Source organism: Monopterus albus, unplaced genomic scaffold (genome assembly GCF_001952655.1).
Source record: "Monopterus albus unplaced genomic scaffold, M_albus_1.0 scaffold271.1, whole genome shotgun sequence".
NCBI classification, from domain to species: Eukaryota; Metazoa; Chordata; class Actinopteri; order Synbranchiformes; family Synbranchidae; genus Monopterus; species Monopterus albus.
In genome coordinates this window covers 337,273-356,565 of record NW_018128151.1, presented here as the reverse complement: position 1 = coordinate 356,565, position 19,293 = coordinate 337,273, and the positions used below count along the sequence as shown (strand labels likewise).

Below are 19,293 nucleotides of genomic sequence, written 5' to 3'. Positions count from 1 at the left end.
GCTGGAGGATGTGGCTGGAGACAGGGAAGTCTGGGCATCTTTGCTTAGACTGCTGCCCCCGTGACCCGGTTCCAGATAAGCAGAGTAAAATGGATGGATGGATGGATGGAATTGTAATAATTTTGGAGATATTTGTGGGGCAACAGTGGTGCGAAGGGCAGTCGTCTCCTAACCGGGAAGGTTGAAGGTTCAGACACTGAAACCCCCCCCAGTTGCCCATGATGACAGCATGAATTCACGCAGCAGCCCGGGGCCCTCGGCTCCAGGCAAAATTTTGTTGTACATGTCACAATGTTACAATGACAATAAAAAATAAATAAAACTTCTTCTTCTTCAAAGCTTTCCCACCAACATTGCATCAGAAAATGCTTTATTAAGTCATTGTGTAGGCAAATAGAAAATGTGTTTTCTCATTTAATTTAATTAACTGATGACTTGTTAAATCCCCAATTCATCAAGTCCATAAATGGCATAAAGTACATTTTCTGGGGATGGTCTGCTGCCTTCTAGCATCCAGTCTAAACTTTTATACCTCGCCAAACTTCACTGGGAAGATTACACAGGCAGTGTAGAAAGCTGGACTTATTAATATAGGAGTGTATTGTTTGGCTACATCAAAAACATGCCTGAAATACTTTAGACTTTGTGATCATGGGCAAGTTACCTGCTTTACCCAGCTGTCATGTGTGTGCATGTTTGTAGCAATGACATGGGGGCCCACAGATTATTTATGTTCCAGGGCTGCCTGGTCAGTGATATTGATTATATCAGTGGCAACGACTGAGGTTTTCAGTCCCGTTGTATAACACATTTCATCAGTTCACATCTGGAAGCTAGACTCATCATTAGGGATGTAACAATATTTATGATTTCATGATATCACAATAGAAACATTCCTCAATACTGTCGTGGGACTGTGATAGTATCTGTCAGGATATTACATATGGTTATTTTACTTGCATAACTGCGTGCTGGTTGCAAAATTTGAAACTAACATTGCAGATAATCCATCATCAACTTTTCCAGCTGTTGTGTGGCTGCATTTCGGTCTTCCCATTTCAAGAAGAGCCACAGGCAGAAAGGAAACTGACAAACAGTTTACAAATACTGCCGTAAGAAGGTAATACTAACCCCATTTAGAACCGAAGCAGTCCTGGATACATCTCACAGAAACAATGGGGGCATGGCTGTGCACAACATGATGATGGACAAACAAACTGGACACACAAATGAAAAGCCAACCACTTAGTAACCACAAGTCTTTTCTCTTGAAAAAGTACACCACAGTGTTTGAAAAACACCTCCAGTAAAGCACAAATGTCACCTTTATTTGGCGTTTCGTCATGTAGTTTGGCTTCCTCTTCTCGTTCAATTACACCAGGCAGCAATGTGCTCACTGTCGCCCCCAGTGGTCGGGGGTTGGGAAACCGGTCGGCACAGTCATCAGACAGAGAAAGTGAAGCCTGGGGGTACTAAAACACGAATCTTCCACTGTGAGTGTGATTTGTTTTGTTTAAAATACCCAGTTGCTGCAGTAACATTTTATTTCAGAAAAGAATAGCTCCTGACCGCTACATTGCTTGTTTTATAGTTGTACAAACAATTCAGTCATTCAGTGCCAGTGACAGTTCATGCCAAGTGTTTGCACATGCTTAGGTCATGGCTGCCTACTTTTGTTTTAATAAAGAAGGAAAGTAGGAGCAGGAGTTAAAAGGAAAATTATACAAAAATGTTGATTTTCTATTTAGTAAACTTTTTTCTTTGTTTTTTTTTATATCACGACAAATATTGCATTATGGACTTTTTTTTTATCATGGCCATTATCTGCTGTGATTATTATTACTATTATTATTATTGGTGTTGTTACATCCCTGCTCTCTCTCTATATTTTCTTGGAGCTTTCTTTTCTTATCATCTTTTTAAATTGCAACCAAACAATACATTTATCAGAATAGCAAAACCCTACATTTCACAGCTGGGTTCTTTTTTCTCACCTAAACCTATTGTCTTTTTTATCCCTGGTTCTCAGGTCTGCCCACGTTATCAGTCTCTGCTTCCATCTGTCTACTTCCTCCTGTTCTAGTCAGGTCTTTTCTTCCCAGCTTTTAATGATGGAATGCACACACATTGTTACATATGGCTGAACACTGCGACAGTCTCATCTCCAGCTCAGTTTCCCAATTGGTTCCTGGGCCAGGACACTTTGCTCATTGGTGCAGGACATGTTTGAACTTCAGGGTGTTTTAATCAAGAGGAGACACGCGCTCTGTAAGAATCATCTGTGCTTTCATCTGAATTCCTTTCATGAATATAATAGGGAGTTGTGAAGTCAGAATTTCACCAGGTTGCATCAAGCAGACAGTCTCTGTTACATACTGTACAAAGTAAGCAGTATTCATGCTTTGAGTACTTTTCAGGAGTTGAAAACATTGCAAAGAAGAATGATATGATGTCATTAAAACAGTGCCAGTCAGACCTTCTCAAATTGCAACAAAACATGTAAAAATGGGATTCTTTGTTTATTTTCTGCATTAATTTGATGACAGCTACATTTCCATGTCACTCCACAAAGATCTGATGCGTTTTCAGTGATGACGGTTGTTTAAGTCAACTACTTCATCAGCGTCCTGGTTTATTTGTGAAATCAGTTTCCATTGCACTTTGTCTGATTTTGTTTTTACCTCAAAATTTGCATCTTAATCTTGTGAAATATTTTTGTGATATCTTCACTTTATTCTGTTACAAATAGAAAATGTGGATAAAACAGATGGAAAATACCATGGAAATACACTTTTTGTTCATCTTATTAGAAAACAATGACCATTTATCAAAACTGTCAGTAACTGCGGACTCCACTACTTCCCCTTGTTTGCTTTTAAGTAACTTAAAGATTGTGAAAATCAACATATTCCATAACATTAACATATAAAATATTTCTTGTACTGGCTTGTTCTACAGCATTTCTTTACAACTGAATAGTGAAATATTTAAAGTCAAATACCCTGTGGAGTCTGTGTTCTGGCCAGTGCAATTTCTGCATTGCCTCAGTCACAGTGGTTATGCAGTTTTCCTCCCGCGCATTTCTACCTTTTTGCACATTGATGTGTTTGGTATTTCCTGCCATGAATGAATTTGCTTACGCTGAGGTGAGAGGAGAGGCCGTGTATGTACTAATTAGGCAGCGCAGTGCGATTTTGGTGCTCCTTTTGACGAAAATTGCAAATGCACCTGCTCAGACCACCTCTCATCACATTCGCAGGTGCATTTGCAATTTTCCTGACAAGCGCAAGGCTGGGAAGCACGATATCAGGTACTCACGTGTGTTTTAATGGACACAACTGATCTGCTGGAATTCACTATGAGTAATTAATTGTGTATCATGAATATTATTTTTGAATTAGATACATAAACTAGTTAGCTATAGATGTGAATATGGTCAACCACTGTTGTTGCGCATCATGATGCACCATCTGTAGCCTACTTACAGGATGCAGCCAGAGGTGATCTGATTGGGACTAATCCATGTTAAACATTATGCATAATAACATGAAAGCAGCTCATGAGCCACGTGTGTTGACAGGAGGAATTTGACTCTGGTACAGCGGCTCTAAATGTGCATGTACATATCCCCATGCAAGGCAACAGCAAGGGGCAAGTAAACAATATACCAACATAAGGCTGTGTAGTATAACAAAATAAACACTATAAACAAGCAATAAACAATGCAAAATAAGCAGTAAACAGGCAATAAACAATGCAGTGATTACAATATGATTGTATTGTATTATTTTAAAAACTGTGAGTTTATAAGGTTACACGTGAGTCCCACGTGGATTTCACCCACTGGATGCAGCTGTGAGTAAATGACACTCTATAACAGCTGCTCGTTACAGGACTGGAGATCTTCTGTCTTCCATGCACAAACGATGGTCATAGATATTAACAGACTACCGAGTGGATATTCATGTGCAGTACTTCTACATTAATAGTTTTGCTGCTGTCAATCTAGAAATGGAGTAGTGATGGAAAGTAACTGAGTACATTTACTCAAGTAATGTACAATTTCGAGATAACTATACTTGAATATTTTCATTTTGTGCTACTTCATACTTTGATCTCTTTATATTTTAGAGGTAAATATTGCAGTTTTTACTCCACTAGATTTATTTTGAAACTTTAGTTGATAGTTACTTTTCAGAACCATATTAATACAAAGATTACAGTATAATCATAAGAATTTATTGATATCCAATATGAAATTCATAAGCTACCCAGAAGTAATCCTAATTAAATGTATATAAGCTAGTTTAAACTAGCTCTCCCTTTACCGGATGCAATGTTAAATGCGATGTACACAATAATGCATGAATAATTATCCAGTAATATAATATACATTAATATGTAGGAGTACTTTTACTTGTAGTGCTTTAGGTATATTTTGATGTGAATACTTGTACGTATCATTTTGAATGCAGGATGGATTATTTTACAGTTTTACTTAAGTAAGGGATCTAAATACTTCTTCCACCACTGGAATGGAGTACATACTGCAACTGCCAAAAGAATAAATCTGTGACATAAGTCAGTCAGGTTTCCACCCTACTCCTTAATTAAAGCCGTTAAGAGGAGCTGGATTGACTGGGCATAACTAAAGCCAGCCCGACTCCACCTGCTCATGATGCATTCCTCTTTATAATAGTGTATATATAATTTATAAATCCTGTAATAGCTCAGTGCAAGCATAGTTACCTGTGGTCAGTCCCTTAGTGAGAGATATAGATTTTGAGATAAAGCATGAGAAGAGCCAGGGCGAGGTGATACACGTGAAGACGGGCAGAGCAGAGATGGATGCAGCATCACGTCTTGTGCGAGCTACAGTAAACACAATGAATAACATCTATACAGAAAGGCACGTCTGTATCGATCGCTATTGCACTGTGTGGGCACCTCATCTCTTCGTGCTGAGGATTCATTCCCCTACTCATGAAAGAAATAGGAGCTGGAGAATACTTGATTTGATGAGTTCAAACTTTTTTTACACCAACTTTGCTCTTTTGAATCTTTTACTTTAGTTCTCCTTTCTTTCCCCATCTCCCTCTGTTGTACACATACTAGAGCTGCATACATTCATATGCATTCGCTGGTTCTCCTCTTTGTTGTTTGTGTCCTGGTGTCAGATCATTAGTGGACAGAATCAGCAGCATGGTTCAGGGGAGGATGTAACGCTTGCACAGTGGTTTCTCTTCATTAGGCAAGAAGAAAGGGACTTTAGTGTGTGTGTGTGTGTGTGTGTGTGTGTGACAGAGGGAGGACTGAACAGAACCCATGAGAGCAGGGCAGAAAATACTTTTTGAGGTGCTGATGAGTTTGATGATGTTGCTTCTCTGACGAAAGCATTGTTGTGTGAGGTTGTGTGTGTGGTGTGTAGAGCAGGCTTCTTCCTTCCAGAGTTTTGACAGAGCATATCCTAGTGTGTTTTCCTGCTAATTGAATCCATCCCTCAGGGCATCACTCCTTGTTTATATGCTGACACCAAGGTGTGTGGGCGTGTGTGTGTGTGTGTGTGTGTGCTCACACTGAAGGCAGAGCACTGCAAACACTCTGTCCCTACTGTTTAATTATAGCCCGCCAGCTGGAGACACAGAGGAAGAGAACAGGAGCAGTGAAGGAAGAGTTATTGATTAAATTGGTCAGATTATCAATATTTAACATTTTGTTTTGTCTCCATTTCTGCCCTGAGCCTTCTCTTTCCTTGACTTCCATTTGATACTAAGTTGTCTTTATTCTGTTACGACACCTCCAGTATATAGTGCATTTCACACATCAGTTGACAGGGTCTGAAGTGCAAAGGGAAGACCGCTCTGATTTTTACACATGTGCCTGAGGGCAGTGAGGAAGGCTGCCAGGTTCACAGCACTTTATTCATCTTCCTTTAAGGAAAACATTTCTTGCTTTGTCAGTTGCAGTGAGAGGTGAAAAATACAGTCTCTCCAACCCAGATTTAAAAACAAAGAAAGAAAAAGATATTCCTTCATTCTTGCGCATGGTATTGCTGTTGTGGGTACTGTGTGTTATTAATGTACCACTGACTGAGTTTTGTCTAGTGCATGGCCACCTGGTATGCAAATACCTTCCTCTTTATTTTGAAAAGCTGTGGACAGGAAGTAGGGAATGGGATGAATCATTTGGTGTGCAATACTGTGCAATATCATGGCTTACAGTAAAAAAAAGGAATATTTTACAAAATTCAACTCAGAGGTTGCACTAGACTTTCTTATTGTCTGTCATTTTGACAACACAGGAGTGTTGTAAATGTGTGACTGAGTCCTAACTGAGAGCAGCTGTAAATGTTTTGTGTTACTGTCTCTAAAATACACTTGACCAACATGTTGCTTGAAGAATATTGTTGAAATGATTGAAATTGTCATTGGGATATTCATGATTTTGGTGACCTCCTTTCCTCTTGTGCCAAAATATTCACTCATCTGCTACCACTTGTTATGCAGTACAATATTAATTCACTAAAAAAGAGGCATGTCAGCCTAAGATGTTAGCTGCAAACTATTGTACAAATAGGCATATTTAAGTCTATTTAATATTTAATATTTGTTTTACACTCCACTACAAATCCATTTTATGGCTTTTATCAGAGTGTCTGGTATTCAGCTTGATGCTTCAGCCTGCTGTGGCTGCTTTTGACCAACATAAAAGAGGACAGTTAAAAATCAGGGTTTTAGTGTCGTCGTTTGTTTTGCACTCCCTTTTTTTTGTGATGGCTGTGGGACCATGCTGACCAAGCTGCATTATGGGTCAGAGGGATGAATGAGCGAGTGGCTGCAAATGTGATAAAAAAACAGACAGGTCGTTTGTCTTCACACCTCTGTGTACCCTTTTACACACATACAGAGATGAAAAGCACTGTTTTCCTTTTGTCTGTCACATCACATACACACACTTTCTAAGACACACACTGTGTTTAACATTGTTAACCAGGCTGGATGAAGGGTGCTGACTGTGGATCTGTAGTAATCTATAATGTACAGAGCTTTGTATTTGTGTGTACACACTCAGTCCATGTATGTGTGTCACTGTGTGTGTGTGTGTGTGTCTGTTTGTTTGTTGTAGTAGTGTCGACCTGCCTTTAGTGTCATCATTGATTGGTGTTGCATAGCTCAAGCTGGCATTTAGCCTAACCACATTAAGAATGCCCACTTTAACCCTGCGGTCAATAAAATTCATGTGCTGCACATCAAGATGTCTTCACATTCACTAACTCTAAATCAGGATGCTTCATCCCCCTTTTAGTCAGCCTCCCAGTCTCAGCATCTGCCTTTGTTGTCATTTTTTTATGCCTACCTACGGCTATCTACCAATCTGAACATTTTCCAACATGCCTTGTAAACAAATCTTTGGTTAAGATGGGCTTCTTTTCACATTCCTCTCTGGTTCATTCTTTTTATTTCCAAAACTGTTTTTTGATATTGAAATTGGCTGGAAGAGATGAATCACTTTCTCAGAGGGGTTTATAAATTTGAGTGGGATAACAAGGTCACTGGAGGAAGGCTAGAATAATGCACCATGTTGTTACTGCAAGCTTGACTCTTGTCACAGACTTAGACATCATTGTTTAGTGCCTCTTATATTCCTTAACTGTTGTCCACATGGTTCGAGCGAGCGTCCATGTTGGTGATCCTACAGAACTGTGTGACACTGGGCATGTTTCATCCTTGTGAGGACATCGACTGCAACTCTGAGAGGTGCAGGATCCTGCAGGTAAGACTGCTGCTGGCTTGATTTATAATGACTGAGTGTTTCAATGCTTTAATACAGAAAATCAGTGAAAAGCAAAATTATTTTGTTTTCCAAAATTGGTGGGTACAGTATATGTAAGTATTGGCCCTAACACAGACACATAACACACAACTGTGCTCAAAACAATATTAGGTGAGGTAAGGTGAAGAATGACATGAGGCAAAGTTAAGTAGTGTTTTCTTGTGAGTCCATTATGAGAAGGTTTATATCAGTTTTATATGTGTGAGTCTCATCTGGAATATGTTAGTTTGGCACAGGTGCTGTGTGTTTAGGGGGAACATGTGTTGTGTTATGTGTTGTGTTATATTAACTGGGTAGCTAGCTTCTGATCAGGGACCAGTTATACAAGAAAATAAATGGTTTTTACAATGTGTTGGAAATCCAAAGTGTTCATACCTGATCCAGACAGCCTGGTTAAAAACAGAGACAACAGGATGTATTTTTTTAGGTCACGCTGTAAAAAGTCTGGAACGTACATAGTTAGGTCTAGTTCAACAGTGAAGGTTAAACAGTTACATAGCATAAAGCAGATGTCGTGTTGCCATGGTAACCTAGCAGTTTCTACCTACCTCACGCTCTTGATTGGAGATGGTGATGTAAACTGTGATTGAAACTATGTTTGAGGTGTCTTGTTTAAAGAAACAGGGCAGAGAAAAACACATTCATTTATCACTCTTGAGCTTTATTTAATATGATAATTACCACCTGCTAAAAGGCATACATCACAGAAACAACATTTACACACATGTTACATTAGCAGTGCAGCAAATGCAGAATAAAGGCTGGAAAACATCAAGTGACAAACATCAATAAAACATCAGAACAGATGACAGAGAGCAGGAACACTGAAACACCAAGATAAACTGCAACCATTTCCAAAAACAATGCTTTTGATAGAGTCGCAGCGAGAGCTACTGGAGCCATATTTTGCTGAATATTTGGCCTTTATAGCTCTCTCCATTTGCATTTTCTGATATGGAAAATAAACAACAACATTGTGTGGAGGTGTTCCCATTAATTTTTGGACCTCCTTTAACCCAACAAACACTAACAGAAGAGCATTGTTTTTCTTGTCAAACACAGAGGATAGAGAACAATTGTTCATCTGCATTGGATGAGGGAATGAAGCGGAGTGAGGTGCAGTAGAACAGATCTGTTATCTGGCACTGTTCATCTTGTGCCGTGAAGGGATAATGTGCTGGCAAACTGGTTCCAAATTGAGTGAATCACGACAAAGTCCTCTTATTTTTTTATCCACTAACTCAGTGAAATTGAGCAGTTTCATTCCAAGACGAGATATCTATCTTTTAGAAAAAATACTCCTTCTGTGCTGTCTGATATTTCTGATATTAAATAAAATGACATTAAATGAAATTAAATTAAATTTCCTCTGTAAGAGATTTACTGATCATGAGCATTTTTTGGACAGTAATCATTCTTTGTTCCTCTAAAATGGTTTCATATGCACCTTTGTGTATTTTGAAATTTTAACATTACCTTAGAGTAGTAAGGGAAGGAAAGGAGAGGGGAAAACAGAAATGTAAAGGAAACTAGAAAAAGGTAAAGGAAATAAAAAAAAGAGAAGATAAAACGGAGAGAAAAGGAATGAAGAAGAAAGGACAGAAAATGTAATGACAGAAAAGGAGGAAAGCACTGTACAGGTAAAGAAAGCAAACAAAAGTAGAGAAAAGGAAGAGAAAGGGGAAGTAAAGGAAAGGAAACAAATACAAAAGAAAGTACATGAGAGCAAAAAAGTGAGGAATGAAAAAGAAGGGAAAGGAGATGGATTAACAGAAGAGGAGAGAATGTGGAAAATGAATTTAGAGAATAGACTGGTTTGTGATGAAAAAAGAAGCCTGACGAGCAGAGCAGGAGAGCTTTAGTCTGCTGTTGCCAGGGCAATGTGCGCCCCTCGACTCCTTCCACCGCTCTGCTCGAGGATATGAGACGTGCTTTCATTCAGTGCCACAGATGAATGGACAGCCTAGAGGTTAAAAACATTTTCTTTAATTCCGCACATTTTCCATTTCAGTCTTCTGCAATATGTTTTGAAATCCTAAAGGCATGTGGTCTGCACACTGATATGCTCTTGTCTTGTCTCCCACTGTCTGGAACACACGACTCTCCGGTTTTCTCGCTGTTCACATACTCACATCTTTTACTTTTTCTCACGCTTGCACATTTATGACATGCTGTTGCCTCAGTCCTCTTACTTCTCTTTTTTTCTTTCCTCAGTGAGAGCTTGGTCTGACTTCACATCCTCCAGTAAAATATTTACCTCAATACATGACCAATTTTGAGAGGATAGTGCAGATGTAACAGAAAAAAATGGGCCATGTGGTGAGAACTGTTTCGCTGGGGTTGTTTAAACTGTGTGCAGCACAAACAGAGCCTGAGCTAAAACAGAAATAGGACTTCTTTGTACTTGTTTTAAAGATGTTGAAGTTCCACTGTGCCAACGCGTGCAGAATCAACATTTATTCTAATTAAACCCTGCTGCAGTCTTGGCGTGCATGCGATAACCACTTCATTGACCAGTGCTGCTGAAGCACAGCTCCTTTCTGTCAGCAGTCACAGCTAAGCGCAAAATCATGTTTGTGCTATATGTAACAAACTACAAAGACACATTGGACATGGTCAGAAAATATGCTTGGGATTTATTTAACAATGACTCTTACTGTAACTTGTAGGTGAAAGGCATCAGACATTGGGTAATGCTGGTTCCTCTTACCATGGTTACACACTAAAAATGAGCGTCAGAAGAAAACATGTCAGAAAGCACTCCAAATAATGGATAACTGATGACTTACCCAGTGGAGTTGTTTCAAAGAAGTGTCACACTTTGGCTCTACTGTAGCAGCTTTAATGTTAAGGATTGTCTCCTTTTACCCTGAAGGAGTGATTCCAGTGGAACACGTTCTGCTCTGAGTGGTGTGGCACACACCCAAGCTTCCTTCGTCCCCCCCACAGCTACACTACAAAACGATGTCTGTGGAAAGCTAATAAAATCATTGCCAATGAAATGGGAACATTGGGTTACTGAAAGATACACAGAGCGAGGAAAAAAGAAGGAGGGAGAGGAGTTGGCAGGCAGAAGTAGCCATAGATTTTTGATTCCTGAGATGGAGCATCTGACATTTGTGTGGAGCCAGAGTGCTGCTGCTGCTGCTACACAGACTGTAGCAGGCCTGAGTGGAAAAAACACACCTCACACATACACTCATTCGTCTCCACGTCAACCTGGAAGAAATGTCAGATTGCGTGTCTTTTGTGTGTGTGTGTGTTTCAGTGTGTGCCATTACCCCGGCTGCTATGAATGGCCATGATTGAGCTGAAAAGTCTCTCTCACAATATTATCTTCCTCCACCTGTGAGGAGTGGATCTCAACTGAATGGCAGATTACAGTTAACCTGCACTATTGTCCTCACCACGAGAGGAATACACCGCCCTCCTCTGTCTGCCTGCCGGTCTGAGTGCATCTGTGTTTGTGTGTGTGATAAAAGCATCTGACCCCGTGTGATAAAAGCATTCACACCTGAGACAGGAAAAATTTGCATACATAGTGGGTGAGATTTATTTTCAGGAGAGGGTGCAGGAAAATGTTTCATTGAACTGATGGCACCTGTTTCAATGAGAAAAAAGGAGTTCATACAGTAGAGTACATACATCTTATTGAAAAAGTGGCCTTTAACTGGGTGGGGGAACTTTTTCTGGATTCCGGTTTCATTAACAGAGGGACACTGCCTCTCTTTCTTTCTTTGTAAATACATGCTGGGCTCCAGACTGTGAGTGAACAGTCACATTTTGCAGCTGTACTTATTTAGGGTGCAACAGATTTTTTTCAAAAGTCACACAGGGTGCAACTGCAAAATGTACAAGTTATGCAGGAACGACTGCTCTCACTGTAGAAATACGTAACAATCTCTGCGATACTGTCATTGCGGTGTTTATCTACAGGTCTGTCACTCGCCCGTCTCATGAAGCGGAGACTGGACCTCTTTTGTACACTTCAAGCTTATGTTTTCCTTTGATGTATTTGAAGTGTAACTGCCACAGACAGGTAGAAGTCCGGTAGATCACCTGTTAGCCTCTTTATGTGTTGGAAACTTTTTACTTGAATCTCTTCTGATGGATCAGGGTCCTGGTGTCGGTGTGAGATTTTCCCATCATCCTTTGCAGCTACAAAGTGAAATAAAATCCCATAGATATAAATGCTGCTGATTTCTTGCTGATGAGCCTACATAAAAACTATTTTTCTCCAGTACACTTCTGCTGTCAGCCAGCTTAGTGAGGAACGTGCTGTCCTCCTGCTGACAGACAGCTGTTCTGATGAGAGATGATGCACGGAGGTTGGAGCAAGTGTAGATTGAACGGATCAAACAATTAAGTTGGACATATGTTCTATTATACAGTATATATGTTGATCTCCTCATGGGGCTGCTGTTGTTTTTATGATATTATGAGGCTTGAGGTCATGTTAGGGATTTACACAAGCTCAACCTTTACGTTTTTATCCACAGATGGCATCTGAAAAATGATGTCAAGGTTTTAATATAGGCTAGCGGCCCTATTTTGGCCCTCAGGCTGCTGGTTTCCTACCACTGTTTTGTCTTTCCACAAGACAAGTTGAGAAGTTCAAAGACAGCTGTGCCATAGTTAAAACTATATTTTTGTGCACTTACTCAGCTCTGCACATTATAAACTAAATCTTACTTTGGGACATAAAATGAGGTGTGTAATAATGTATCATACAGATGACCACTTTTCATTGGATTGCTCTCATTTATCAACCATTTTAATGTGCTACTTCTTGAGCAAGAATGTTTCTCATCTGCACATTGTGATTGTTTGTCAAGAGCCGTGGCACTTCACACTCGGGTGCCGCACTGTATCTAAAAGCTGTTTGACATTTAAGGATTTGTAAGTAAGCTGCATCAAGTCATTAGGGAGCGTGTTAAGTGTACTCAGCATTAGTGATTAAGTGCACTTAGGACATAAAGGCTCTGTTCGGGAGGTGATGAGAGGGCGTGTGATGTTGGCACTCGCTTCAGGCATTGATAACATGCATTTTGGCCTGCTGTGCTGTCTGATGTCTCTGTGTGTGCATGTGCCTAGTGGACACGTGTGTTTACACTTGTTCTCAAGCAATCTGAAAAGTAACATGGGTGTTCACACACTCATGCAGGGGCTCTTGAGCTGGTGTGTGGTGTCACCATTTAGGAAGTTCATGCAAGATTGGATACACATGGAGAGAAAGGGAGAATAATTTATTAATACCTCCGCTAAACGCGCATAAACTTGTAGAGAAGTGATCATATCGGCTTTGCTCGCAGCCTGCCATCCACCACCAGTTTGATTTAACTGTAGCTAGCATGTTAAGCTTGTTATGAACAAGATAAAATGAAAGATGTTACTGTTAGAGATGGATGCGGCTGTGTCATGGAGAGCCCAGCAGACTGAACAACTCTATAGGTTATGACTGGCAATGTAAAATAAATATAGAATGGGCAGCACGGTGGCACAGTGGTTAGCGCCGTTGCCTCACAGCGAGAAGGTTCTGGGTTCGGGCCCCACCTCATAGGAGTGCGTGCGTGCGTGTATGTGTGGTTGTTCGTCTATGTGTTAGCCCTGCGATGAATTGGCGACCTATCCAGGGTGTACCCCGCCTTCGCCCGATTGCCGGCCGGGATTGGCTCCGGCCCCACCCATGACCCCGTTCAGGGATTAAGCGGTAGAAAATGAATGAATATAGAATAATAAGTAATTTCCTCTGAACTGCCAATTACAATTAGGTAGATTTTTGTCAGTAAAATCATATTTAAAGTAAAAAAAAAAAAACTATTAAAAGTTTTTTTGAAGTTCAATAAATGCATGATGTTTCCAAAGTCAACAAGTTATCGTGTTAAATAATCGTGATCCTCATTATTGACTATTGTTTTTCTATAATCCTGCAGCCTTACTCTAAAGATAATATAAGCAAGAACAAAGTTACATACTGTGCCATAAACAAACAAACCCATGCTCATACACGTACAGTAACATTACTCACACATGCCTACACTACTGTGGTAGATATAATCCCAGCAATAGAGGAATGATAGGACTTCCCTGGGAGAGAGCAGGAGGCAGATAGGAGGAAGATAAAGATGAGAGAGATGGAAGTCTTTGGTAGATGGGAGGAGGAGGAATGTCAGTAGTTCACATACAGCAGAAATCCCATCCAGCTGTTACTGCAGGGAGGCAAGAATGGGAGAGCTGTTAAAGATGACAGAAGGAAAAATATTTTTACTTTACTGTCATAAAAATAGAAAAATGTTTATAGGGAAATAAATTAACAATTCAAGATGCACTCTGTCTAGAATGGAAAAAGTAATGAGGCCCTGTTTAAAACAGAAACCTCTGTCTCTAACCAGTGCTAGCCTGTTGTTAGTCTTAGTATTTTTATACTACAGAATAAAACAGATGTATTGTTATACATAAGATCACCTGAATGTTACTGAAGGGCAGCTAGGATTGGGTTTACCGCTTACCACCATCTTGTTTTTGCCACCGCCTTTGCCAGTCACAAAACGCATGTAATTTTCACATCAAAGGAGAAGTATTGCATTGTGGGATTCATATGAAAAGGCAGTGTTCATACTGTATACATTTTTTTGTTGTTTGCTTTTTTGTGATACTTTCTGTGGGTGTTAGTAGAATGTGAGGTTCACTAAGAATTTGGACATGAGATGGCAATATAGTGCACTAACTAGCAAACTGAGGGAGTGTCCTAAGTTAACATAAACATCTCTTTGTATAGTGCAGTACAGTTCAACAGCAGCACAAACTCCATCTTCCTAAATGACCAAACAAATGAATCAACACCTCTCTTAAACAGCATGAACACAAGCTGAAGATTAACACCTGCATGAAGAAGGATTATTGCAGGACTGCTGGATTAGACTGTGGTGGTGAAGCTAGATGTACCTGATGTACCTGATAAACTGACAGCTGTACTCTGTTATCATTACGGGCCTTATCACAATGGGATGTAGCTTAAATTAGCAATAAAATATGATTCATATAGAGTTTTGCTAACGGATATCACAGACATTGTGTATATCCTCATGAAGTCTGCCCCCCATGCTAAACTAGATATGATCAGTGAAGGTAAAGTCACATTAATCAACAGTCTTTTGTTAAAAGACTGTTATATAAGTACTGGCTAATACCTCTGCAGCCCCACTGGGCTTGTTAGCCACTTTGAGCTTTCCAGACAAGCTAGTAAGTAGCTGATGAAAAAAGTCGGGCATTTAGCAGCTAGAGGCCCGGAAAGATTTCTTCAATATTGGTAGAGGAAAGGAAATAGGAAAAGTCTCAAAAAGACTGGACTTGCATCATCACGGCAGTTAACCAGTGATATAGGTGTTTTTTGTGTTTAATTTATTTAACAAACTATCTTACCAGTGACTTGTACCATATATTAAACGTACTCCTATTAAAGTTCTCCTAATGAACTTTAATACAGCAGAGTGAGGATCATATCTGAGGAAAATGTTCAGAGTAAAACAGTGAATATACAGTGGGCACATCCCAAGTCTCCTGTGAGCACCATCGTCTCCCTTACTTGCGTCAAAATTTACCTGGACACACCCCATTTTCATCCAGACACACCTGCAGTGGCAAGGTTGACAGGCAGCTGCTTGGTAAAAAGGCAGCATGATGCGCATGTCATGAAAATCATCATTATACGTGAAGTACTTTACATGGATGTCAGGATGACATGATGAGCTGACAACCTAAATTTAAGATATTTAATAACTATACCAACTTGTTATGAAGTTTTCTACCTGTGGGCTAAAAATTATTGAACGTGTACATCAGCAACTAAGAGTAAGACATTTAATGAAGACATTTAGATGTTGCAGTAAAAATAAAACACAGCTGCTTCAGAGTCATGGGATTGTGCTTGCTGGCTCACTGTCACCCTGGCATTGCTTACTGGAACGCTTGAACAGAGTCATTGTTAATGAAATTTTTAAAATGCTTGAGGTAAAAAGAAGGCCTGTAATCTTTGATACTGTGATATGTGTAAATATGTTTACTTTTTATTAGTTAATATCAGTTAATTCTGTACCTGTAGTTTGTGGTGTGAGGTTTTTGTGGTTTGCTGTTATAAACAGCAAATCACAGGTAGGTTTTTACAGGGGTCGTCAGGTGCACAGGAAGTGAAGGCTTTTCCATTTCTGACAGCAGCATCAGTGGTTTGTTTGGAATAAATATAAAAGGATAAGCAGTGTTGCCTGCCACCTACACAATCTCAAAAAAAAACAAAACAAAAGACTCTAGACTGGTGCCAGCACTGTTTCATAGACCCATGATCTCAGTGAGGAGCAGTGAAGTTTGATAAGCAATAACAAAACACGCAAAACCTGAATGAAGAGGTTCAAAGTTCTGATGTACGTAGTTGTTAAATGGTTTCACTTTGCCAAAAAGTGTCTCATAACCATCCTTTTCATTATTTGATTCACCATTTGATTTTGCTTCCAACAGTATTTTTGCACTTTCATCCCCCACTGTTTCAAAGGGCTTTAGATTGTATTGACTCACCACAAGTTCTCTGCTGTCATTTGTTGGCCTGTTCCACACTTGACTGTCATGCTGAATGTAAGAGACAATTTCATGAGGCGTGTTTGAACTGGGATTAAGATGGATGATATAATACAATTTACTCTTTAGTTTTGTTTTTATGTTATGTGGAAGCCCCATTTTTCTTTGGAGATATACCAAAGGTTGGAGAAAAATAACTAGGTGAGTTAAAATATTCTGCAAGTCTCTGTGCAGGGAGAGAATGCAATGGAGGGTTGAAATTAGTAAGTGTGTGAGCACTCAGCCGTTCAGCACAGGTCACTAGTGTCTGTTCCCTTGGAGGTAGGCATGTGTGTTAGGCTTCTCTGGTCTCCACATGGACCTAGAGCCAGTGAACCGTGGTGACAGTATACCATGCAGATATTAACTTGTTAGACAGCTTTTCCTGTATGTTTGGATGCCAGAGTTGATCTATGTTCGGTTGGATCATGCAACAGGCTGCACACACTGCTGATGTATGATACTGTTGTGATAATGGCTCTGGAATCAGGATAGTGATTCCCTGAAACGTAATATTAGCATGTGCTGTTACACCAGTGTGCTCCAGTGGGAATGCCTCAGGCCAGCATGTCCTGTTGACTGTGATTAATTCAAAGTCCCAGGTGTTCATAGAGAGTGCTTGCATGTGTGTTTGGAGCAAGAGAAGTAGGGAAGGTTTAGGTTGGCATTATCTCAGTATCACTTTATCAAGCTTCTCTGATGGGCTGGTCCCATGTTGTATGTGTTATGTATAACCATGCATGTGTGTAGGGTTTCATGTATGTATTGTTTAATTAGTAGGAAGGTACCTGAATAATTGATGATTCCATTAGTAGTCAAAATTGTCAATGTTTGTCAATAATGGGGGAAAAAATCCAATTATCTTTTGAAGACATTTATTTTCAACGTCTTAGAGAATATTTATCACAGTTTCCGTCGAGAGCAGGAAGGAGATATGTCAGGAAAAAAAGTGAAGTGTGGTGTTATTTTACTCATTTGGACAAAGTTGAGTGCTCATTCTCTTTGGTGAACCTATCTTTTCACTGTTTCACCAGCACAGTGAGGAGTCATTTACAATATCGCCACAAAAATGTTGAGCTTCCGCAGCAAAAATATGAGATGGAACGACAATGAAAAATGACTGGATTAACTGCACTGAAACATTCACGTTGTGGTGATGATGTCACAGCTAATGGGATAATCAACTTAGACATGCAGGTTTCAAAAGACATGAGTAATTATTCTCTATCAGAGACAAGAAAAAGGACTCCATTCAACAAAAGAGAACAGAGATAGAAGGATGGAGTAGTAGGATAAACATCTGTGCTCTTGTCTATTTCACACAACTCTTGTTCTGTCTCAGTCATGCATGATGGGATTGCTGATCTGCTCTGCTATGTGCATCTTTGGAAGAGATAATTACTAACAAGGGCAATGTGCTTTCTCATTTTATAGCAAAATAGTGATACAGAACCTATCCGCACATGCTTTACAGCAGATTTTCTATAGGTAAGCATTGCATGTAATAAAACCTTTCACACTAATGTTATCCATTAGCTATACCTGCTTATCACTGTTAAGTGCAGGGTGACTGGAATCAATCCCAGCTCACACTGAACGAGGAGAAGTTTACACCTCAAGTCTATCACAGGGCTGACACATACAACCAACCAGTCACAACATATTCTAATTTAAGCCAGTGTACTGGTTTATATCAGGTTTCCTAATGGAAACAACTGCACCATGACAGTGTATAACATCCGTATCACAGCATCAATTGTCATGTTGTCATCTGTGTAGAAAAGGTGGATCTAGCACTCATACAGTTCAGATTAAATTTAGATCAAAACACTGAATACAATGTCTTTTCTATTGGGGGATTATGCACCAGTGAACAATCTGCTCTAGGGCTCTTTTCCTGCTTTGGAGTAATTGAGTAGTGTGTAAAACATCTGGAGTCATGTATGGTCAGTATTGAGAAGGTAACCCTGGGCAGCTGTTTGTTAAAGAAACCTGCTGTGTGATAGGTTGAATCGAAATAGCAGAGCAGCCTCATGTGTTGAGTAAGAATGGATTTTGTGCTTTTGGATTTCTAGGAAGATTACATGAATGCTCTTCAAAGATGGGATGCTTGAGACTTTTGGTTTTACACACGGTCTCTCTCTGTTTCTCACATACACACACAAACAAGTAGTCCCGTGTGAAACTCCATTTCACTTACAGTGAACTTCAGAGCAGTGAGAGGCTACAGCAACTTCTGCCTAAGATAACATGATCTAATATATTTATCCATTTCTCTGTTCATGTTTGAATGACTCATTTATCAGTGGGTGTCTGTGCCTTGATATCTTTCCAGAATGTTTCTTTTATTTTTTGACTTTCCCCTCCTCATCTCCAATTCCTTCTCTTCTGCTTTTTTAAAAATGTTTTTTTATTTTGAGAATTAAGGTTGTTTTTCATTTTTAATTTCTGTTCAACATCTGTCCTCATTCCTACCCTTGTTTTTCTTCTTCAGCAGCCCAACCTGTGCATATTTTGGAGAACTGTCTCAGATGGACATTGGCTGATAAAACTGGTGATCTCACATCACTGATTATAATATATGCTGACCTATAAGTAACAAAACGTACCCCAAGTAGCATTTGTACAGACGTCAATATACAGTGCCTTGCGAAAGTATTCGGCCCCCTTGAACTTTGCGACCGTTTGCCACATTTCAGGCTTCAAACATAAAGATATAAAACTGTAATTTTTTGTGAAGAATCAACAACAAGTGGGACACAATCATGAAGTGGAACGAAATTTATTGGATATTTCAAACTTTTTTAACAAATAAAAAACTGAAAAATTGGGCATGCAAAATTATTCAGCCCC

General features: G+C 39.6%; 1 protein-coding gene across 8 annotated transcripts in view; it reads left to right on the top strand.

Moving 5' to 3' along the window:
* Positions 1-19,293, top strand: part of cacna1g (calcium channel, voltage-dependent, T type, alpha 1G subunit) — a 254,312-nt gene that overhangs the window by 84,450 nt on the left and 150,569 nt on the right. For all 8 annotated transcript variants that reach the window (XM_020622042.1, XM_020622050.1, XM_020622048.1 and 5 more), the window contains exon 3: positions 7,662-7,773. In XM_020622042.1, the coding sequence (XP_020477698.1) occupies positions 7,662-7,773 (112 nt within the window). The remainder of the gene's footprint in view (positions 1-7,661; positions 7,774-19,293) is intronic.